The 23,863-nt window shown below is 42.2% G+C and overlaps 1 protein-coding gene across 8 annotated transcripts; it reads left to right on the forward strand.

The window, feature by feature from the left end:
• The first annotated feature begins 352 nt into the window (after positions 1-352).
• slc12a3 (solute carrier family 12 member 3) lies at positions 353-22,556 on the forward strand. Of its 8 annotated transcripts, none has more exons than XM_085913429.1 (27): positions 353-887; positions 1,329-1,726; positions 1,854-1,982; positions 3,990-4,065; positions 4,571-4,666; positions 5,745-5,884; positions 6,163-6,273; positions 8,489-8,600; positions 8,690-8,820; positions 8,897-8,981; positions 9,584-9,744; positions 10,137-10,244; positions 10,340-10,463; positions 10,922-11,023; positions 11,325-11,480; positions 11,569-11,668; positions 11,895-12,006; positions 12,600-12,725; positions 13,272-13,378; positions 13,477-13,559; positions 13,648-13,722; positions 16,042-16,146; positions 16,227-16,338; positions 19,063-19,149; positions 20,922-21,060; positions 21,679-21,746; positions 21,818-22,556. In XM_085913429.1, exons 2-27 carry the CDS (start codon positions 1,451-1,453, stop codon positions 21,957-21,959), a joined length of 3,063 nt encoding a protein of 1,020 aa, XP_085769555.1. In that variant the 5' UTR covers positions 353-887; positions 1,329-1,450; the 3' UTR covers positions 21,960-22,556. The 8 variants fall into 8 exon arrangements, with proteins under 8 accessions (XP_085769555.1, XP_085769563.1, XP_085769556.1 ...); XM_085913437.1 differs by having other exon boundaries at positions 1,498-1,726; XM_085913430.1 differs by lacking the exon at positions 353-887 and having other exon boundaries at positions 1,195-1,726; positions 16,045-16,146.
• Positions 22,557-23,863: the final 1,307 nt, after the last annotated feature.

Genomic DNA, 23,863 nt, shown 5'->3' on the forward strand with positions numbered 1-23,863 from the left:
ACTGGTAAGGGTCTGAATGGAATGGTTCTGGGGTGGACTCTAAGGGATCATCAAAAGAAAAATGTGACAAAAAATTGACAAGGGCCTGAATAACCAAGGAAGGGACTGGGAAAACCAATATTGTTAAGATTCGAATCAGAATCAGAAAAGACATCACCCAAATAGGGGCCATCTTTACAATTAGACTCTAAAATTTAAAGACTCATGAGTCAGAAAATTACAAAGGGAGATTGACAAACTAAGTCGATGGCACATGTGAAAGAGGGGTGGAAAAAAAACAGAACTTACACCAAGGGCGTGGGGGTGATAGCGGGTATATTGGGGCTTGTGACGGCCTGAGCTACCCTTCGAGGAGGAACAACAAAAGGGATTCCTGGTAAAAAGACAAAGCAGAGTAGCTGGTGAGATATCACTCTCTCATTGGAGGTGAAGGAATTGTTTCGAATAAAAGGTGGGTGACGTCTCTGACCCAATGGAACATGTCTAAATCTGCTGGGTCCGTGATTGGTCAGTGCCTACTGTCACGTATGGAGCAGGATTTAGACCCAGAAGCACACATGAAACAACAGTTGAAAAGTAAAAGTCTTGATAGCAGGGTTGCCCGCAGGAGACGGAAGAAAACTAGACATTCGAGCTGGAAGAAAGCTCGACACAATGACAACTTGAGTCACCTGAGCTTTTATACTGTGAAACATCAGGCTTATATGACAGAATAAAGCTGACATAATAGAAGGACACAGCACATAAAGGGAAAAGCAGCATCAGCAACAAACTGATACCTCAAGGAATCAGGCCTATAAGACAGAATGAACATATCATAAAAGGACACAGCATAAAGGACCCAAAACTCAACGACTCATACATCAAGGAACGACGAGTCAGAACAGGTAACTCTCAGTCTGATTCACATAATTTACAGAACATCTAAAACCATTTACCAACAAAAGAGTTAGACATTTAAAAGCAAAGTAAAGAAACTTTAAATAGTAGCATACTAAAATTATTACAAGAGCATTAGTGCAGGAATAAGATTGGAGAAAAATGTTTTTAAATGTTTAAAAAAAAAAAGTCTAACTCTGATACTCGTAGTGACTAGACATTACCGTTTCTTACTTTAGAAAAGGTTTTAGAAATGCTGACTGCAGTGTTCATTGATACAATTTATATTCTATCAAAAAAAGGCCCACTAGATGTTGAAGACTGATATGCACAAACTGGATTGTCCTTCATTTCCATAGGGACATTACTGGTTGAACCTGCATTGTGGTGTGCTTTCATAATCCTGTAATGAATTCTGTAACTGTTCATTAACATGGCCTCTTACATAGCCTGAAGCTCTTCCTGGTCTGTCTCAAGTGGAATATAAAACTGACTGACACAATGAAGCATACGGCCTTGACAAGCCAATGTCTTTATCCCCTTGACTGGCCTGTTTAAAACTGCTTTCTGAATGGAGCTTCAAGTTATCAGCGATGGCGTTCATCTGTCCGCATACAGACCCAGAATTGCACAATTAGTGACCGATGGCAAGACAACATCAGCAGAGTGTGATTATTACAATTTCTACGGGGACAGCAGTCCTATTGTGTCTTGTGGATCCGATGTCCAAAGTCACTATGAGACCCTGGATGCCCCACCAAACTCGGACTTCTACGCCAACACCGAAGTTTGTGGACGACGGAAGCGCTTCAGGCCTTCTCTCTACCAGCTGTATGCCAACCGTGAGGTGAGGAAGCATTATGAATTCAAATGTGACATCTATTCAATTTTGATTGCATGTAGTTCTCATTTAATTTGAAGCACATTTGTAATTGTTCATCTATTTTCTGCTACATTTTCATTGCCTTTACTAGGATGATGCACAACCTCCCATGTACGAGGAGACAACACCTGCAGGCATGGAAGGAGACAGCTCAGAGGAAGAAGAGCAAAATGAGCCAGTGCCTGAACCGATGCGATTTGGCTGGTTTCATGGAGTCATGGTTAGTCATGAAGAGTGCATCATGTAAATCAATGCCTGTGAGTTGTGGCCAGAGACATGATTACATTTCATGACCAGTGCTTGGCTCAGGAAAGATAGTGATGTTAAGTTCTTACAAATGACCTAACTTTGTGAAAATGTACCATCGTGAATCTTCAGTTTCATTCACTTTTCTATTTCAGCATATTTGAAGGTTGTTCATATTTATGTGTCTTAAATACCAGAAAAACAGAAGGAAAAGTTCAAGTTGAACAAAAATTTGCTATTTACAACAACATAGAAACAATGAATTTCACAAACATGAATCCTGGAGCAGCAAGACTCGTGAATTTGACTTTGTTTTTATACTGTAATGTGTAAAAGCAAATATGAATTCCCTCTTGACAAGAATCTAATGAGTTAATGTGAATTCTTTCATCAAAACAACCCATGAACAAAAAATTTTTACTTCTACATAAGAACCTATTATATTTAAAATTTAGCATAAAAGCATTTCCACACAGTACGTTATATCAGGGGTGTCCAAACTTTTTGCAAGGAGGGCCAGATTTGACAAAGTGAAGGGGCCCTGGAGCCAATAGTTTTTTCGGACATTTTTTAACTACTAAAGTTTCATGCAAATACACATTGTTGTCACAATTGTCTTTATTTTTCAAACGACAAAAAAACATAACAAATATAAGCCACTCGGGCAGATGTGAAGAATTCTAAAAACACAAATTCTACCTTTCATTCGTATCTGAAGCGTCAGATAACATTGAACAAACTGTGTGAAATGCCTTAAATTTACATGAGTTTAGAATTATGTGTACCTCATGAACATTTTAAACAGGAATTGAAAGTAATGCAAAGTTGTCTATTATTAAAACAAGTGAATTTTGCTCTTGTCATTTACAATATCTTTCATAAAGTAATAGTTTGTGTCACGTCTACGGGTTCATAACATCAACTGTAGTAACATGGCCACTTCGTAATATTTAATATTAAGTAATATTTACTTTCGACTTAATTTTCACTCACAGCCCCGCGTGAAGAATCGCTGTTGTGATGCCAGTTCAGCTTGGAGCTGCTTCACTCTATCAACGCGGTCACACCCTGTTAGCTTGTCGTATGTGTGACCGCGTGTTTAGTCTGGCAGTGTCTCTTTAGGTTGAAATCCTTAAACAAGGCAACCGTCTCTTTACAAATTAGACAAACACAATTGTCTTGATTTTCATTGAAGAAGTATTGTTCCCATTTCTCTTGAAAGCGACGGCCCTTAAAGTCGACTTTCCTCGTTTTACTTGCAGTGGCCATGGCAGAAATGAGCGGAGGGTGGTGGAGCTGCCACCTTTCGGTAATAGGAGAAATTAAAGTTTCACGTTTCATGATTATTTTTATTTTTTATTCAGTTTGACAGTGCAGGCGGGCCATAAATAATACATTATAAGACCGAAGCTGCGGGGCTCTATGAAATCTGACCGGGGGCCGGACTTTGGACATGCCTGGTTTAAGTAATATAATAAATTGCAGTAAGGCAATTTTGGAGATCTCAGTCAGGCACATTCAAGAAATAAATAAAAAAATGAAGGCAGGACTGACTTTGACAGAAGTTTATTATTATTATTATTATTATTATTAATATTTTTATTTTGAAAGAGATTATTCTTCAAACACATCAGGCACATCTTCAAATGAATTCATGTTGTCCAGCCCTGAAAAAAAGTTGTGTTGTCTTTTTAGCACTCATGCTAATCTCTTTTGGGACCTCTCATGTTAACATGTCTTTAACTGGCACAGAAAAAGTCAAAGCCTCTGATTTTATGTACTCAAAGGACACTGATTGTTTGTTTATCTTATTTCAGGTATTACATTGGACACCTTTGAAGTACAACAAGGTTAATTAGAAGTTAATTAATTTACTTATCACTCTGTTTTTCGATAATGTTTGTGGTTAATAGCCTTTCAGACTGAATAACATGTACTACCAGTATATTTGACAATATTCGGTCCGTTCATGTCTTTCTAGATCCGTTGCATGTTAAATATTTGGGGTGTGATCTTGTACCTGAGGCTCCCTTGGATTACTGCCCAAGCTGGCATAGGCAAGTAAAATAAATCTTTCCTGTCCTGATGATATGCTGTTTTAAATCGTTATCTACCGAAGAAAAAAACTGAGCATAAATAAAATCCTGTTATTATTTTTACATGGCGGCTCGGTGGGGCAGTGGGTAGCACGTCCGCCTCACAGTTAGGAGGGTGCTGGTCCGATTCCACCTCCGGCCCTCCCTGTGTGGAGTTTGCATGTTCTCCCCGTGTCCGCGTGGGTTTTCTCCGGGCACTCCGGTTTCCTCCCACATCCCAAAAACATGCTTGATAGGCCGATTGAGCACTCCAAATTGTCCCTAAGTGCGAGTGCGAATGGTTGTTCGTCTCTGTGTGCCCTGCGATTGGTTGGCAACCAGTTCAGGGTGTCCCCCGCCTACTGCCCGATGACGGCTGGGATAGGCTCCAGCACGCCCGCCACCCCTGTGGGGACTAAGCGGTTCAGAAAATGTATGGATGGATTATTTTTACATTTTCTTCCTTTTCTGTTCTGTATTTCTCCAGGTCTGACCTGGGTGATCATCCTGCTGTCCTCGTGTATAACTGGCATCACTGGGCTCTCTACATCTGCTATCGCTACCAACGGCAAAGTCAAAGGAGGTTGGTTCCATCTGTGAATAATTATTGACTAATACAAGCAACATGACACATTGGCCACTTGAAAGAAAACACAGTGGTGCCATGAGCTATGTGTCCCGACATTTTTTGAGCCGTTGGCCAGTTTTGGGGTTTTTTTTGCTTTGACTTACGAACGCAAACTTGAGATACGAGCACTGACATGCTAGTGTCAGACAGTAATAGTAGATAATCTTCCGATAAAGAGGCTTCAAATTAACATTTTATTGCAACTCTCAGTTTGAAGTGTACTTCCGAAGATCCCACATTGAGGTCTTGATGGCGAAAGGGAGCAATACTGTAAATACTGCTTCACTTTATCAGCGTGGTCACTCCCTGTTAGCTTGTTGTATGTGTTAGCACATTTAGTCTGATGGTGTCTCTTTAGGTTGAAATCCTTAAACAAGGCAACCGTCTCTTTACAAATTAGACAAACACAATTGCCTTGATTTTCAGTAAAGAAGTAATTGTAATTCCCACTTCTCTTGAAAGCGACGGCCCTCAATGTCAACTTTCCTCGTTTCCGTTGCAGTCGCTATGGCAGAAATGAGCGGAGAGGGGTGGTGCTGCCAAGCTTTGGTAATAGGAGGAAATACAGTTTCAAGTGTCATGATTTATTTTATTCAGTTTGACATTGCAGGCGGGCCATAAATAATACATTATAAGACCGAAGCTGCGGGCCGTATGAAATCTGACCGGGGGCCGGATTTGGCCTGCTTTAATGCATGGCGCCATGTTGGAACAGGTGACATCATGACATTGACAGAGTCCTTTTCATCAACCACCTGCTATTGCGTGATTGCCTATGGATGGAAATGTTTTTATAATCACTTTAATCACTATGACATTCATAAGCCACCATAAGAGGAAAAAAAACCTCACTGCGCTAGGCAGACCCCCAAACAAGCTCGTCGCCGCTGCTTGCCGCCGGAACCTGCTTCCTCTTTCGGCTTGATATGCTTCCTCATTCGGGTTGAGATTTCCCCAAAATCCACATGGCCACGGACGGACAGATGTTACACCAATGTTTGACCAAAATAAATGGCTTCGCCCTTTTCCTCAGGTGGAACCTACTTTTTAATCAGTCGTAGCCTTGGTCCGGAACTGGGTGGGTCCATTGGCCTGATTTTTGCCTTTGCCAATGCTGTGGCTGTGGCCATGCACACCGTGGGCTTTGCTGAGACTGTTGTAGACCTCATGCATGTAAGTGCCATACCAAGTGGACATTTCTTAAACTTTTTACTCATTAATTTGCAATTATTGTGAGTTTCATTCAGCCAAGGACAGTTTATTTTGTGTGTAGAGTTGGTAAAAAAATGTTTGGAAATAGAAGAAAGTCCCTCATTGACCGATGCAATTGACAACTTATAATTTAACATACTCACTCCAACTAATTTTGTTTTTCATGATTGTGTCATTTATTTGGCGTTCAATGTTCTTTATCCCCAGTTTCAAACTCAGCGATTTACTTTGTCTCTCAGGAAAATGGCGCCGTGATGGTGAACCGAATCAATGACATCCGCATCATTGGTGTCATCACAGTCACATGTCTTCTAGGAATATCAATGGCTGGAATGGCATGGGAGTCGAAGGTAAGCTCAACTAAACATAAGGCCATACTTAAGTAGTCAAATCTTTAGAATATTTGTTCAACAGATGTGAATTCAAAACATTTAATGTATAGTTAATCATTACTCAACTTTTACTGGAGCAATGGAATGTTGATTTTCATTCCAAATGATTCAAACCTGACTGAACGGTTCCTGTAAGAATTGGAGATTGCAAAAAGAAAAGATTCAATAATAAGGCCATCTAATTGGGTCTGCTTTATGCCTTGGCTACTCCAATTGGCCTAGATATTCTGTCCATAATGGTCATGAACAGAATCTGTGACAGCACTTTGTCACAGATTCTATTCATGGCGGAGTCCAACCCTCATTGGAACTGAATCTGACTTACTGCCAGTAATACGGGCCAAACTCTGACAACAGTCACACAGAGAACAAACAGCTCGAAGGATTCCTATACTCAGGAATCACCCTCCGCAGTCTTCACCATGGGACATGGTCAAACACCTCCAATCCACAAAACACATGTAGACTATGTGGGTGAACTCCCATGCAAAGGAGCCTGCCAATGGTTGTAGAGCTTTTCCATGGTCAAGATGGAAACCAAACTGCAATGCAGCTGAGTTTGGACATCCAAACCCACCCACTTGTGCAGCATCTTCTAAATAGATTTTCCCAGGGAAGCTGAGGAGTGCTATACCACTGTAGTTGCAACACACCTTCGGGTCCCCCTTCTTAAAAAGAGGAAGTACCCCTCCGACAGTAGTTCCCTACAGCCTCACTGAACATTTCTACAGCTAAGTTTTTGCCTCATCAATGACAGAAGTTCTGTTCTGAGCAACCAGTAGCCTAGTAGCCTAGTGGTAGAGTGTCCACCCTGAGACTGGAAGGTTGTGGGTTCAAACCCAAGCCGGGTCATACCAAAGACTATAAAAATGGGACCCATTGCCTCCCTGCTTGGCAAGGGAATTGCCAAGGGTTGGAATTGGGGAGTTAGATCACCAAAATGATTCCCGGGCGCGGTTCCGCTGCTGCCCACTGCTCCCCTCTCCCCCAGGGGATGGATCAAAATCACACGGGGATGGGTTAAATGCAGAGGACAAATTTCACCACACCCAAATGTGTGTGTGACGATGATCATTGTATCCATCAGCTACCTTCGAAGTCACACAAGCTAAATAGATTAGGTCGGACCCCTTCAGTTTGGTGGCATCCCACACCACTGGTGTCAATCAATAGGTTTGGGAATTGCCGCAATAACAGGCACCGCCACATCTCCAAACGGCCGCCTTAACACCCTGAACTGGAGGTGAGGAACATCTCCACTTGGACTCAATGACGCCGCCTTCTCCTACGTGATGTAGGCGGAGTTCTGCTGAAGGTGGCAGTTGTTACTCCATCTGACTGGGAACTCTGGCTCTGCTCCTCACAGTAAGGTGGGGTCTGCCAGGTCCGACTGCCATCTATCACCACCAGGCGATGAACGGTTGACAGCTCGGCGTTTTCTTAACCCAAGTGTCCATGGCAGGCAGCCACAAGTCAGATGAACTGCCTACAAAGCTGATCATTGAACTGTGGCCTAAGGTGTCTTGGTGTCTCTGCACAAATGGAGACCGTCATGCCTGAACATGGTATTCGTTATGGACAATCCATGATCAATTAGTAACAGAACAATGCTCGAGTTCTGATCGGAAATAGGGGGAGGGGGGCTGTCCCCCCCCCCCATCATGCCCTTCAAGGTCTTACTCTCTTGCCCATGGAGCATTTAAGTTGCTCAGCAGAACCATGGAGTCCCCAGCAGGAGCGGGAGCCAGCACCCACTCGATAGCCTCCTAAAATGATAGATACTCTGAACTGCTGTTTGGTGCATAGACACAGACGGTCCCTCCTACCCAAAAATGGAGGGAGGCTACCATCTCCCTGGCATACAGGCACAGAGCCAGGGGCAGTAAGTATACCCACACCAGCCTCGGTGCTTCTCACTGCTGACAGTTCCATATAGGACACCTCCCTCAAGAGGAATGACACCCAAGCTATGTGTGAAGGGGAGCCTGTTTGTATCTAGTCAGAAATTTTCTGCCTCACATCTCAAATTATTTTAATTAACGTTTGCTTGTAAACATTACATTGGGCTTAGTCATTACTGAGATAAGGCTGCGAACTAGTGGTGCATTTAAAAAGCAGTGGCATATTTGAAGAAACTTTATTTCTATGTGAATGTGTTTTTTGTCTTCCAAAGGCCCAGGTTTTGTTTTTTCTGGTCATCTTGGTGTCATTTTCCAGTTACATTGTTGGAACCATAATCCCTGCATCACCGCAGAAACAGGCCAAAGGTTTTTTCAGCTATAAAGGTGATTTGTTCTATTGTTGCATTTGCCCATACAAAATCTTGAGCCTGTGACTTACTGTTTAAATAACAGACAAAATTCCCTCCCAATAGCGGACATTTTTGCAAACAATTTTGTGCCTGATTGGCGGGGACCGGAGGGCAGCTTCTTTGGCATGTTCTCGATTTTCTTTCCTTCTGCAACTGGCATTCTGGCAGGAGCTAACATCTCTGGAGATCTGAAGGTTTGTCGCATTTTCCTCTCCTCCCTCGTCTCCTCTTGTATTCTCTTGTTTGAAATATTGCTTCTCCCATTGTCAGGATCCAACAGTGGCTATCCCCAGAGGAACGCTAATGGCTATATTTTGGACCACTTTGTCATACCTCATAATCTCTGCAACCATTGGTATTGTATTGTCAGAAACAAAGTCGTGTGAAAGGATGTTGTTTCAGATTGAGATCATATTTTTGTGCTGCTACATAATTGTATAACAGCAGGGTCCTACTTTAGGCATTTTCGGGTGATGGCCCTGCCAGAACAGACACTGACTGGCCCTGTGTATTCACGATGTGATAGGTTTCAATGGTTGTTTCATATTTAGTGACTTTACATTTTATGATTTTAAGAAGGTATTGCTTCTGTGTAGTTACTTTTTTACATGTTTGTTTTTGGTGTGGACTGTATAATTTTTTTTTTTAATTTGAGGTATTCTAGGCTTGAGCTCTTGTTTAAACCATTTCTTATGGAAGGATTTAACCTATTCGAGTGCATCCGGAAAGCCTGTAAAGTACTGTAGATAATAAGTTTGTGTCTAAACCATGTATCGTGTGTGTGTGTGTGTGTGTGTGTGTGTGTGTGTGTGTGTGTGTGTGTGTGTGTGTGTGTGTGTGTGTGTGTGTGTGTGTGTGTGTGTGTGTGTGTGTGTGTGTGTGTGTGTGTGTGTGTGTGTGTGTGTGTGTGTGTGTGCGTGTGTGTGCATGCGTGGTTTGTGTTAACATTACTTTCAGGTTCCTGTGTGGTTAGGGATGCATCTGGACTGTTAAATGACACCTTGTCCTTCTCCTCATCCAGCAACCATTGTGTTGGTTTAGCTTGTCACTATGGCTGGGACTTCACTGAGTGCATCAAGAACAAAACATGTATCTTTGGCATTAGCAATTATTATCAGGTCAACACAAAAACACACACACCATCAAAATGAAGGATATGTTACATGTTTTTCTTGTCTTTCTATTTGTACATCTGTTGGGGGATTTAAGTTTTTTTGTATACAGACTAACATCAAATGGGTTTGTTTCAAATATTTCAAATACCTAAACAGAACAGTGTGTGGAAATTGAAATTTGTGAATAGAGGTGTGTCAACTTAGCTACTGCTGAAGTGTGTCTATTCTGAATCCAAAGCATCAGAGTTTTCTCTCTGTACTCTTATATCTTCTAGTTGGCCTGAATGAGTTATTCTTCTTAGATGCAATATCTTTGTGAACAGTAATTTCTTCACTTCCGGTAGAAAGAAAAGTGAGCAACAAGTAGTAAACACAATCTTTGTCATTGTTTACAGTCAATGAGCATGGTGTCAGCCTTTGCGCCACTCATCACTGCTGGTATATTTGGTGCGACACTCTCTTCTGCTTTGGCTTGCCTCGTGTCTGCACCCAAAGTGTTCCAGGTACTATACAGTTTTAGACACCTGTTGGTAGGAAGTGTGCGCATATGTTGCGTGTGTTGACAATGTGTATCTTATTCTGTCTCTGCTCTCTGTAGTGTCTATGCAAGGACAATCTCTACCCTCTGATTGGCTTCTTTGGCAAAGGTTATGGCAAAAATGATGAAGCCCTGCGAAGCTACCTTTTGGCATTCATAATTGCGGTCTGTTTCATTCTCATTGGTGAGGACTGGAACTTAGAATGTTCTATTTTGGGTCATCCTATTTTCTTAAAGTAATTAATTATTTGCTGTTTTGGGTCACCCTATTTTCTTAAAGTAATCCGATTTTTTTCCCCAAAAATGTAGTTCAGATAAACTGCATTTTAGAGGTTGTTACAAATTAAAACCAAACTGTTTCAAAATCAAAGATGTTTGTAACCGCTAAGCTATATTTGACCTGTCTCTTGACCAGTGTACAAATCAGAAATTGAACACAATGACTGGTCTTTTATTAGATTTTTTTTAGATGTACAAAAATATTGCAAAATGAAAAGCAGGACAAAATATTTCAGATAAACCAGTTTATAATTGGGACACAAAGGCTTTGAAGGTACATAGCACAATAAGGTAAAAGATTTATATTGTTAAGACACTGACAGATTCTTTCTGTTCTTGTCCTTTTCTTTTTTGTAAACGCAGCCGAGTTGAACACGATAGCTCCGATCATTTCCAACTTCTTTCTCTGCTCCTACTGTTTGATCAACTTCAGCTGCTTCCATGCCTCAATCACCAACTCTCCTGGTGAGATGGGACACTTTAGATACACAGTATTGTACCCACAAAGCTATAAATTTTTCTGAGTAGATTCATTATGCAAATTTTTATGTTTTCATATTGTATCAAGTCATGAATGTGTGGATTTAGATCAAACAGCAAATACCTGTAAGTTATACTGTGGACATGAATAAGTATGTGAGGAATATTTTGTTAAGATTTCATGGCGCTGATAACAAGCACTTTACTAACTTAATTTCGGGAAGTAACAAAATACATGTATTGAGTAGAAACACAATCTATCCTGAGATTGTATGTTGTGTTACAGGTTGGCGTCCATCCTTCAGGTTCTACAATAAGTGGCTGTCTCTGCTGTGTGCTGTGTGTTGTCTGGTTATCATGTTCTTATTGACTTGGTGGGCAGCTCTCATTGCCTTTGGTGTTGTCTTGCTCCTATTAGGATACACACTCTACAAGAAGCCTGGTAAGCATACTGCACACTTAAAGTTTAAAGACTAAAAGTTAACTTAAAGTTTAACTCACGTGCTATCTTTTCTTTACTTTGGGCCTAGCTGTGAACTGGGGCTCGTCGGTGCAGGCCAGCTCCTACAACATTGCACTGAATCAATGTATGGGACTTAACCAGGTGGAAGACCATGTGAAGAACTACAGGTCAATGACTGAATATTATCCCTACTGTCTTGTCGCCAGAATCATTCACTGCGATGGAAAATCTTTTTTTTTTTTTTTTTTAATTAAAAAATATAAATATAATTTAGAAAAAAAATCAAGCAAGTCGAGTATTTAGTTCAAGCAAGTTGTACGTTATACGTGTTCTCCAACTGCTCTTAGCAGTTCAATACGTTGGCAAATAAGTGTAAGTGTGTCTTTATTCCAGACCACAGTGTTTGGTGCTGACGGGGCCTCCCAGCAGTCGGCCAGATCTTGTGGATCTTGTCAGCTGTTTCACAAAGAATCTCAGTCTCATGATTTGTGGCCATGTGGTCACTGTGAGTACAACACAAAGCATTATATGCAGATGTATGTTTGTTTATATTTAAGTGGTCATCTGCCTAACAGCTCTGAGGTTGTGCATTCAAATCAGGGGCGCTGCTCGGCATTAAGGCCTTCTGCAGAGTCTGGGGTCAAATACGGCCCGCCACATCATCTTATGTGGCCCGCAAGGACAAATTGTGGCTCGACTTTATGTCAATACTAAAATTACAAATTGTCTTCACTTTTAAAAAATAGATTTGCTCGCAATTTTCATGACCATTCTTCTTCTTCTGAACAGCTTTTACTATTCTCTGATTTCCGAACTAGTTATTCATCAATTTGTTGTGTAGTTTATAGTGTATATAGTATAAGGCGGTGACAGTCATAATGACCCTCCGAAAGAAATTATGACTACAATTTGGCCCGCGACAAAAACAAGTTCGACACCACTGCGATGTGCCCAGCCAAATCAATTGGGATAGGCTCCACCTCACCCAAGACCATAATTAGGAAAGGTGCTATGATGGACAGATGAATGGAATTGTAACATATACTTTTATGTTTGATACAGTTTGTTCCTGACATTTACTTTGTCACACTCTTTCAGACTGATAACTCTGCACTTGTGCAAAGTGAAAATCACATTTCCTGGTTGACCCAAAGAAAGGTGAAGTCATTTTACAAAAATGTGGTGGCTGCAGATCTACGGTCGGGCGTGAACATGCTGCTACAGGTCAAAAGACATTGAGTACACTTTGTCCGTCTGTCTGCCTGTTTGCCAAGTACGATGCTTTCTAACGATGCTTCACAGAACTGTTTATTTAGAATTCATAGAAAGTGATGCATCATTTTAATGACTGAAATCTGTATCTTTTCTTCAGCTCACCATGGGTTAGTTTTTCTAGAAAATATCAATCCTTCCTACTTTGTTCTCAGATGATATGACATCTCCCTTATTTACTTTAAATTTACATGGCCCTGTTATTTGAAAAATGTGGTATTTGTGGATTATACAATATAAGGGAATTAAAGAATGTGGATAGATGCATGGACATGATATCTCAGTTTACCAAAATGCTTTACTACTTGATTATAATTTAACTCAACTATATGTAAGAGCAGTGACAATATGGCCAAATACTGTGCTCCTCATTGTTTTCGAAGGTAAAACATACGGAGCAAAATAAAACTTACTTGCTCACAAGAACTTCTGATATGTGACAGAAACTAAATCAAGTTTTTCCTCTTTCTACTTGTAATGTTTTCATGTGAACACCAGGGAGCAGGTTTGGGTAGGATGCGTCCCAATGTCCTTGTGATGGGTTTCAAGACAGACTGGCACAGTGACTCGCCACAGGCCACGCACAGTTACGTAGGAATATTGCAGTGAGTGGTATTTGTATGCATAGTCATATAGAATATTTGGCATCAAGACTACACAATGTGATGTTGTGAACTTGGTGCCTGTACATATTTTTGTCCAGGGATGCGTTTGACCTTCAGTATGGTGTGTGCGTCTTAAGAACAAGAGAGAAACTGGATGTTTCTCACATATACCAGTCATATGGTGAGAATCTCAGATAAATTACATATATTTTAATTAAAACATAAAATTTAGAACTTCTAAACCCCCCAATTTTTTTTTTTTTTAACAGCAAACCCAGGCTTTGATGGAGAACTGAAAGGCATGAACACTTTATATGCCACTTCTGGAGTTAACATAATTTCATGTATGTTGCTAATATTATAGAGGTCATGAATTTAGTTATGAAAGTCTAATTTTGTATTTGAAAATACAAAATTAGACTTTCATAACTAATTGAAAGTTAGTAATTGTATTTGAAAATACAAAATTATTCATTCGCACTGCTCGTGTATAAAAGATGCTGTATGTATATCATACGTACTGCATACCTACCCACCCACCCACTCTATATATTCATTCGCACCGGTCGTGTATAAGAAATACCGTATTTTTTCAGACTATAAATCACGTTTTTTTTCATAGTTTGGGTGAGTGGGCAAATTATACTCAGCAGCGACTTATATGTGAAATTATTCACAAATTTTACAAATTCAAAAACCCGCAATGTAGTGAAACCGCGATAAACGAACTGCGATGTAGCAAGGGATTATTATAATCTGAACTCCGGCGCGGCGCTAATGCGGCGGTGTTTTACGTAACGGACAAAGGATTCGATCACGGGATTTAATGACTTGGAGTGACACAGATGGTTTGACAAAATAGTTATTTATAATTATATGGGCCTGTGGAAAATTTTGAAATGCAACCGCCGTCAACGGCGCGCACCCGGCATTGTTGACATAAAGGACCATCGATGGATTTAATGATTTGGAGTAACACAGATGGTTTGATAATATTATTGCTTATATAATAGTTCTTTGATATATAATTTATATATTGTTATATGGGCCTGTGGAATAATTTTAAGTGCAACCGCCGTCAGCGGCGCAGCGCGCATGCGGCATTCTTGACATAAAAGACGATCGATGGATTTAATGATTTGGAGCGACACAGATGGTTTGATAATATTATTGCTTATATAATAGTTATTTGATATATAATTTATATATCGTTATATGGGCCTGTGGAATAATTTTAAGTGCAACCACCGTCCACGGCGCGCACCCGGCATTGTTGACATAAAGGACGATCGATGGATTTAATGATTTGGAGTAACACAGATGGTTTGATAAAGGTGTTATTTATGTTATAGTTATTTGGATAACTGTCAATGTTACGTCAGGCCCGTTCTCAGCTCTTCGTTTGTGTTTATGACACGTTAGCATACCTATCGTTTAGCCTGTTGTTGCTCGTTCATGTCTGTTCTTGGTGTTGGATTTTGTCGAATAAATTTCCCCCAAAATGTGACTTATACTCCGGAGCGATTTATAAATGTTTTTTTTTTCACTTTATTGTGCATTTTATGGCTAATGCGGCGCATATTCCAGAGCGACTTTTAGTCCGAAAAATACGGTACTGTATGTATATCATACGTACTGCATACCTACCCAAAACCCACCTACCTACCTGCATACATTGCATACATACATACATTGCATGCATCCATACATCCATTAAAGTCCCAATGATTGTCACACACACACACACACACACACACCCACACACACACATCTGGGTGTGGTGAAATTTGTCCTCTGCATTTGACCCATCCCCGTGTGATTTTGACACATCCCCTTGGGGAGAGGGGAGCAGTGAGCAGCAGCGGTGCCACGCTGGTAATCATTTTGGTAAACTAACCGCTCAATTTCAACCCTTACTGCTGAGTGCCAAGCAGGGAGGCAAAGGATCCCGCTTTTATAGTCTTTGGTATGACCCAGCCGGGGTTTGAACCCACAACCTTCCAGTCTCAGGGCGGACAGTCTACCACTAGGCCACTGAGCTGGCATACATACATAAATACACACATAAATACACACATAAATACGCACGTAAATACGCACGTAAATACGCACGTACGTACGTACGTACGTACGTACGTACGTACATACATACATACATACATACATACATACATACATACATACATACATACATACATACATACATACGTACATATGGGCCTGTGGAATATTTTGAAGTACATACACTACCATTCAAAAGTTTCAGACAATTGAGTGTTTTCCATGAAAATGAACATAAATGTGCAAGGGTTTTCAAGAGTTTTCAAGGGGTTTTCTAATCACTCATTACCTTTCTAACACAATTAGCAAACACAATGGCCCATTAGAACACTAGAGGGATGGTTGCTGAAAATAGACGTTTATACACCTGGTTTATTTTGTATGGTTTGTACATGCATACAAAATGTACATTTCAACTGCTTTGATAAACTTTTTATATTTCTTCTCTGACTATCAATGGAGCATTATCATCTTTGTGAATACCAAATTATGACTGAGCCCTCATGTTGGGTCATATTTGAGATCTGGTTTAGCTATCATGGTAGCCAATGAGTGTGCAACTGCACACGCACGGATGACTTACACTCACACTTTATTTGCAGCAGCTTCATCCATTGACACGGAGACTCAACCGAGTAGGCCTACAATGTTTCAGGAAAAACAAGGAAAGAGGACAATTGATGTCTACTGGCTGTCTGATGATGGAGGTCTGATTATGAACATGTGCAAGTCTCTGTAGTTCATTCCTGTAACATATAATTTCTCATGTTGTGATGTTTCTTACTAGGTCTTACCTTGCTGCTCCCTTACCTCCTAACTCGTAGGAAGCGCTGGGCCAAATGTAAAGTTCGAGTGTTTGTGGGAGGAGACAATTCCAACAAGGATGCGAGGAAAGAAGAGTGAGAACTTATTTAATTCTTAAAGTATTGATTGTTGCTCAAATGGATGCAACTATACCTCTGGAAAGAAAAAACACAAATCAGAATGGTCAATGCAAAAAGAAATAATATCTCAAAATTATGGAGATTTAAACAAATTGGGCACTTTAGTCAACCAAAATTAGTGGGGTGCATTTAAAACTACATCCTCAGAAAATTTAGCCAATATTACAAACTAGACCAGTGATTCTCGACTGGTGGTTCGGGTTCTAGAGGTTGCTCCATGTAGCCCTAGATTCATTATTCGGGCTTATTAGTCCATCCATCCATCCACCTTCTTCCACTTATCCAGGGTCGATCGGGGGGGCAGCAGCTCTACCCAGCCACTTTGTCCAGCCTATCCCGGGGGATCCCAAGGCGTTCCCAGACCAGCCGAGAGACAGTCTCTCTAGCGTGTCCTGGATCGAATCCGGGGTGTCCTGCCGGTGGGGCATGCCCGTAATACCTCACCAGGGAGGTGTCCAGGAGGCATCCTGATCAGATGCCCAAGCCACCTCATCTGGCTCCTCTCAACGTGGAGGAGCAGAGACTCGACTCCGAGTCCCTACCAAATGACCGAGCTTCTCACCCTATCTCTGCGGGTGAGCCCGGACACCCTGCAGAGGAAACTCATTTCGGCCGCTTGTATCCGGGATCTTGTCCTTTTGTTCATGACCATATCTCCCGACGGACCTCTCCAGCACCCCTGAATAGACCTTACCAGGGAGGCTGAGGAGTGTCATTGCTTTGTAGTTGGAGCACACACTACCGTCCCCCTTCTTAAAAAGGGGGACCACCACCCCAGTCTGCCATTCCAAAGGCACTGTCCCCGATGTCCACGCAATGCTGTAGAGGCGTAACAGCCAGGACAGCCCCACAACATCCAGAGCCTTTAAGAACTCCGAGTGCATCTCATCCACCCCTGGGGCCTTTTTAACTACCTCAGCAACTTCGACCCCGGAGATTGGAAAGGCCACTACAGATTTTCCAGGCCCTGCTTTTGCAATGGAAGGCATGTCGGTGGAATTGAGGTGGGCTTCGAAGTGTTCTCCCCACCGACTCACAACGTCCCGAGCCGAGGTTAGCAGACACCGTCTCCATTGTAACTGCACTGCTTCCCCCTTCTGAGGCGCCGGATGGTGGACCAGAATTTCCTTGAAGCCATCCGGAAGTCATTCTCCTTGGCCTTGCCGAACTCCTCCCACGCCCGGGTTTTAACTTCAGCAGCCGCCGAGGCCGCATTCTGTTTGGCCACCCGGTACCTATCGGTGCTAGGGTGCAGATCGGAAGGGCGGGGGGGGGGGGTTGTTCCTTCCAGGTCTCCCTCTCATTCACCGGGGTGAACCCTATGTGCAGGCGCCCAGCCTGGGGGCAATAAGTGTGCCCACACCTGATCGACGCCTCTCACCGTGGGCAACTCCAGAGTGGAAGAGAGTCCATCCCCTCTCAAGAGGACTTGTTCCAGAACCTAAACTGTGTGGAGGCAAGCCCGACTATGTTTAGTCTGAACTTTTCTGCCTAGCACACCAGCTCGGGCTCCTTTCCTGCCAGAGAGGTGACATTCCATGTTCCTAGAGTCAGCTTCTGCAGCCGAGAATCAGACCGCCAACGTCTCCACCTTTGACCGCTGTCCAACTCTTTGTACCCAACCCCTTTGGCCCATGGGAATGGGGACCCACATTGCCTTTTCGGGCTGTGGCCGACTGGGCCCCATGGGTGAAGGCTCGACCACCAGACGCTTGCTGTCGATTCCCAACTCCAGGCCTGGCTCCAAAGGGGGGCCCCGGTGACCCCCGTCTGGGCAAGGGAAAACGAGATCCATTTATATTATTCATCATTGGGGTTTAGTGAGCCGTGCTTTGTCTGGCCCCTCACCTAGGACCTTTTTGCCATGGGTGACCCTGCCAGCGGCATAAAGCACCAGACAACATGGCTTCTAGGATCATTAGGACACGCAAACCCCTCCACCACGATAAGGTCACAACTCATGGAGGGGCTTAGTTACCGGCTTACTAGTTTACTCCGTAAACAAATACAGTGCCGTTCACTTTGGCTTGGAGGGCATCATGGCGAGTAAAATGCTTTTGGCAGTAAATCAAACTCATTTGAAACTGAGTTTGAAAATATAATCTACTACAGTATATGCGTTTTCAGAGGCTTTTTTTTTTTTTAAGTTCTTTATCCTTAACATTGACAGAAGTGAGTCGGGACTTTGTAACGATACAAAAATATGGGTCCCCGGGTGAAAACAGTTGAGAACCACTGGATTACATTATTTTGCAAGTTTATGTTCTACAAATTGTAAAGAATTCTTCAAACGTGGTCACTGTAAATTCATTTTAAAAAATCTGGACAAATGTTTAACTTCTCCCATCTTACATAACTCTGGGTAGTCCATGTGCAGTTTGCAGGTGTGGACATGAGATAAACTTACTGAGTTGCCAGACTTGATAAAATGCTTTTTATTAAAATGTAAACTTTTATATGCTAGATAAACTAAATATGTAATGTCATTAATGCATGCATGCAAATAGGGCAAAAGCAATAGGCTTTATTGTGATCACCAGACTTGTTTATTAGTACTTATTTTGAGCTTACAATACTGTAATTGGCTGTTGACAATGCCTCTTGGCACACTTGAAGGAAGAGGTGATAGAGAAAACGGATGGATGGAGTTTACAGTATAGTTTTATTATCTCTCTCCAGGATGATAAAACTCATCAAGAAGTTCCGTCTTGGATTCCATGATGTAGAAGTGCTTCCTGACATCTATCAAAAACCTCAACCTGGAAAGTAAGCTTGTTGTGATGTTTACTACAATTCAGATGGATAATGATTAATGAAGCCTTGTTTTGCTGAAGAAAGAAACGTAAATTCCTGGTTGAGTCTTCGTCTGCATGTGGGAACAATGCTTACGATGGAGGTGTGAAGATCCTTCGACAAGGAGTATTCAAACCCGGTCCTCAATAGCCCTGCATGTTTTAGATGTCTCCCTCCTCCAGCACACCTGATCAGGATCGTAATCAGGCTTGTTCAGAGTTTGCCAATGAACTGATTATTTAAATCATGTGTTGGAGGACGGAGACGCGTAAAACATGCAGGACAGCGCCCCTCAAGGACCAGAGTTGGACACCCTTGCTTTAGATGCTTGCAGATGTGTTGGACAGTCAAGCCGCGGTCTTGTCGCTTTTGGAAGACAGTAATGGGGGCAGAACATGATGATGTTGTTCCTCTGCCCCACACAGACAGCCGTTTTTGCACAGTTAAGCGTAAAAGGTAAAATACCATCTCAAAGGCGTTTTAGCCTAATGTAGACATGATTGCCGTTCTGACAGTGACATCTGAAATCTTAAAACATACAGCTCCAGTCTTTATGCTGGCAGTTGAGGTCACCAGCCCACAGACAGCGATGTGGGAACCTTGGAGTGGGTGTTGGTGTAAATCACAAGGTTGGTGGTTTGTAGACATGGATGGTCTCATACCCATTCAATTGCTGATCCATCAGGGGGAATGGTCATTGAGGGCCAAGCTTGTTGAAAAAAATAGAAGGCCATGCTTCCTGTTGAGAAGATAGAACCAGCCATTGTGAAATTTGGCATCATTAGCCAGATGTTTGGAAGTAGTGGCTGTCTAGAACTGGGTCTGGTCTCGAACTGGTGGCTTTCCAGACCACTAAAACCATCTCTTGCTTGAGGGCTAACCATTTACCACCCAGGAAGGACTGCCTTTTGGTCATCATTTGCTAATTTCAGCATGGCCCAGGATTCGCTATAGGAGGCAGATGACGGAATCACCACCAGGTTTAGTAAATTCATCCATCCAATTTCTGTACCGCTTTGTCCCCATGGGGGTCGCGGGCATGCTGGAGCCTATCCCAACGGTCATCAGGCAGTAGCCGGGGGACACCCTGAACCGGTTGCCAGCCAGGGCACACAGAGACAAACAACCATTCGCACTCCCACTCACACCTAGGGGCAGTTTGGAGTGCTCAATCGGCCTACCCAGCTTGTTTTTGGGATGTGGGAGGAAACCGGAGTGCCCGGAGAAAACCCATGCGGGCTCGGGGAGAACATGCAAACTCCACACAGGGAGGGTCGGAGGTGGAATCGAACCGGTACCCTCCTAACTGTGAGGCGGACATGCTACCCACTGCTCCACCGAGCCGCCATGTAAAAATAATAACAGGATTTTATTTATGCTCAGTTTTTTTCTTCGGTAGATAACGATTTAAAACAGCATATCATCAGGACAGGAAATATTTATTTTACTTGCCTATGCCAGCTTGGGCAGTAATCCAAAGGAGCCTCAGGCTCGGTGCCGCCAGGTTTAGTAAATTGACCTGTCAAATTAGACCTTCCACAGCATCAGCAAGATCCTATTGTAGAATGAAAGTCTTTCAAGGCAATGCTGTAGGTATACATAAAGAGTGAAGATGGGCATGGAAATGTCACAATGGGGGTATTTTATTTTCCTCTGTGTACTGTTGTTCTCCCACATTCCAAAAATAAGGATATGCGGTTTGGATGGACACTTGAACATGTGGTTCCTTTTTCTCATTGTAACAGCATTCATCAGTTTGAGGATATGGTGAGTTCATTCAAGTTGGACACACACCCAAAAGGTGAACCTGATTCCGGGCCATCAAGAGTACAGGAGGAGCCCTGGTGGATCACGGAACAGGACTTGGAGAGGAACAGAACCAAGGTGAGTCCGATGAGGAACACCAGCTTTTGGAAGTTTGGAATGGCCAGGGTGGTCCACATCGGCCTGAGGATATTGCTGGCAGTGGACAGCATCGTGTCTATTTCAGCAGAGCTATGGAGAGGGTGTTCTTGATGGAACTACCCACAGCTTCTGTGCTCCTTGAGGAAGAGGGCCCACGAGAGAGGGGTTCTCGCTGAGGCTTCCATAGCTCGTGATAGACAAGCATTCTTCATATAATCAGCTGACAGAACGAAGTGCGGTCACGCTGAAATTTCTGTAGGGTGGACGGCACTAACGCACTAATGGCTGCTGCAAAGCATTATTTGGCCAGTTAGTGATGGTCCGGATGATGGAGAAGAATCTGTTTAAGAACTTGGTGTGGCTGTTCTCAGCTAAACAAGAAGTTGTAATGCATAGTGATTTGGAGTTGGGAAAAATGGCCACAATTCACAGATGTTTCTCTAATTTGGACAGAGATCATTCCACATCCTTGTCCGGAATAATAGTATATCTTTCTGAAAATGCAGATAAGGGCACGCTTACATTGCTACAGTTATTTTTGCCAGAAATAATTAAAATATCTTATACTCAACATGTTTACTTTTCTGTGTAAACCAGTCTTTTCGTCAGATTTGTCTCAATGAGATTCTGCAGGATTGCTCTCGGGAAGCCGCACTGATTGTAATGTGAGTAATAGCATTTGTGCATACTGTACTCTATTCAATGTCATTCATCTGGCCATATACTATGCACCCAGCACCATGCCAGTGGGAAGGAGAGGAGTATGCCCCAGTGTCCTGTACCTAGCATGGCTCGAATTCCTGTCACGTGACTTAAGCGCCCCTGTCTTGCTGGTCAGAGGGAACCAAGAAAACGTCCTCACCTTCTACTGCCAATGAATAGTCCTCTTTTTGTGCATATAAAATGAACAGCAATTTATCATTTCTGACAAATCTACATTTTAATGAAACAGTTCATCTGTGTCACTATGACTAATAATCACAACCATAACCATGTGTCATTTGCTAACATGTTAAATCACGGATTACACTGTGCAGAATTATTAGGCAAGTGCACATTTTGACCGTATGATCATTTTTATGCATATTTTACAACTCGATGCTGTATAAACTTGAATACTTACTCAATGCAAGCATATCAAGTGATGTGTATTTGTGTTATGAGGAACATAACTGATAAAAAGCTGATTGACTGATAACACATCCCAAAAACTTGCATGTGACTGATAACACATCTCAAAAACGTACATGGTAGGTCGATTGAGCACTCCAAATTGTCCCGAGGTGTGAGCGCGAGTGCAGATGGTTGTTCGTCTTTGTGTCCCTGCGATTGGCTGGCAACCGATTCAGGATGTTTCCCGCCTCCTGCCCGATGACCTCTGGGATAGGCTCCAGCACGCCTGAGGACAAGCGGTATAGAGGATGGATGAATGGGATGGGATGGGATGGAATGGGGGGGGGCCTCAGCAGATTAACACCCTGTCACTTTAGAGTTGTTTATTACTCTCACTTTAACAAATGAAAATAAACAAGATGAAAATTTTCAAATGTTTGACTTTAGTTGCATAATAATTCTGCACACGAATACTAATTGCCAAAAAATTATGCACACAGAAGTTTTCCCAAGAAATCCAGAATCTCACGTTGACTCTTTAATATTCAAGTTTAAGGTTTATTAACATTTTGGTTGACCAAGACCACTGTAGTTGTTCAAAAACAAAATTAATCCTCAAAAATACAATTTTCCAAATAATTTTGCACATAGCGTATTGTTAATAATGGTTGTAAAGATTCAGTATTTTGTAACTGTAAACCAGTTGAAGTAATTCATTTCAGTTTAATAAAGTCGCTCAAACAACTTTAGGTTATTTGGAATTAGTTTCACAGTTGTTAAGTTTTTATATGAAGATACTGCTATATATGGTTTCTCCCTGATGGTCCAATGGTTAGGAGCGGGGCTTTCGCCACCACGGCCTGGGTTCAATTCCAGGTCGGAACCATATGCAGTCAGAGGAGGCGCATGTCAGTGTACTTGCCCCAAGCCCGGGTAAATGCAGCGGGTTGCGTCAGAAAGGGCATCCAAAGTAAAAACTGAGCCAAAATCTTCTAATGCGAATCATCTGGACAAAAATGGGTGTTCGCTTTGGCGACCCCTTCGAGAAAAAGCTGAAAGCCATCACTGTTTAAGGTTTCACCTGCGCTTAAAAAATACCCAAGCGCTACCCTAACAACAACAAAAAATTTCAACATACAACATTTTGCGCCAAAAGTTTGCAAAGCATCATGCTAGGGCATCCACGCAGACAGTTTCAGTCAACAACAACAAAAAAACAGTTAAACGGTATTCAAACTATTCATGATCATTAGTATCCTCTATTGGAAGGTAGTGGCTACTGCAGCCAAGTAGTGCATTCAGCTTTTTGCTGTCTACGATGATGTTTGCAGTTAACACGTTCATCATTCTTCATGTTTTCATTGAAAACAAGCTGGTATTGTCGCCGTACGGCATCGGTTTTCGCTTTCCACTATAAACGTGCGCAATCCTGCGGCAGGGGATACAGATTTTCACGAGTGTAACTACGGCACACAAGATAGGCGAATGCACCCCTACACCACCAGCGATCCACATGATTTGATAGCTATATCCGTATATTCTATTCTATTAATGACGTCTTCCAGCCACTCCCAGATAATGAATATGACTGTATATGTGACTATGACTGTCTTTTGCATAAAAACCAATGATGTATGATGATCACTCACTCTTTCAATTTCCATATGCA

Source organism: Syngnathus leptorhynchus, chromosome 6 (genome assembly GCF_054491065.1).
Source record: "Syngnathus leptorhynchus isolate UIUO chromosome 6, UIUO_Slep, whole genome shotgun sequence".
NCBI classification, from domain to species: Eukaryota; Metazoa; Chordata; class Actinopteri; order Syngnathiformes; family Syngnathidae; genus Syngnathus; species Syngnathus leptorhynchus.

What these genes read in the sequence shown, in the direction of transcription:
- slc12a3 (XM_085913429.1), top strand. Translation starts at nt 1,451, where the DNA reads ATGGAGCTTCAAGTTATCAGCGATGGCGTTCATCTGTCCGCATACAGA. An exon ending in CTGCACCCAAAGTGTTCCAG is followed by an intron (nt 10,245 to 10,339) that starts GTACTATACAGT and finishes TGCTCTCTGTAG; the next exon opens with TGTCTATGCAAGGACAATCT. An exon ending in GCGTGAACATGCTGCTACAG is followed by an intron (nt 12,726 to 13,271) that starts GTCAAAAGACAT and finishes TGTGAACACCAG; the next exon opens with GGAGCAGGTTTGGGTAGGAT.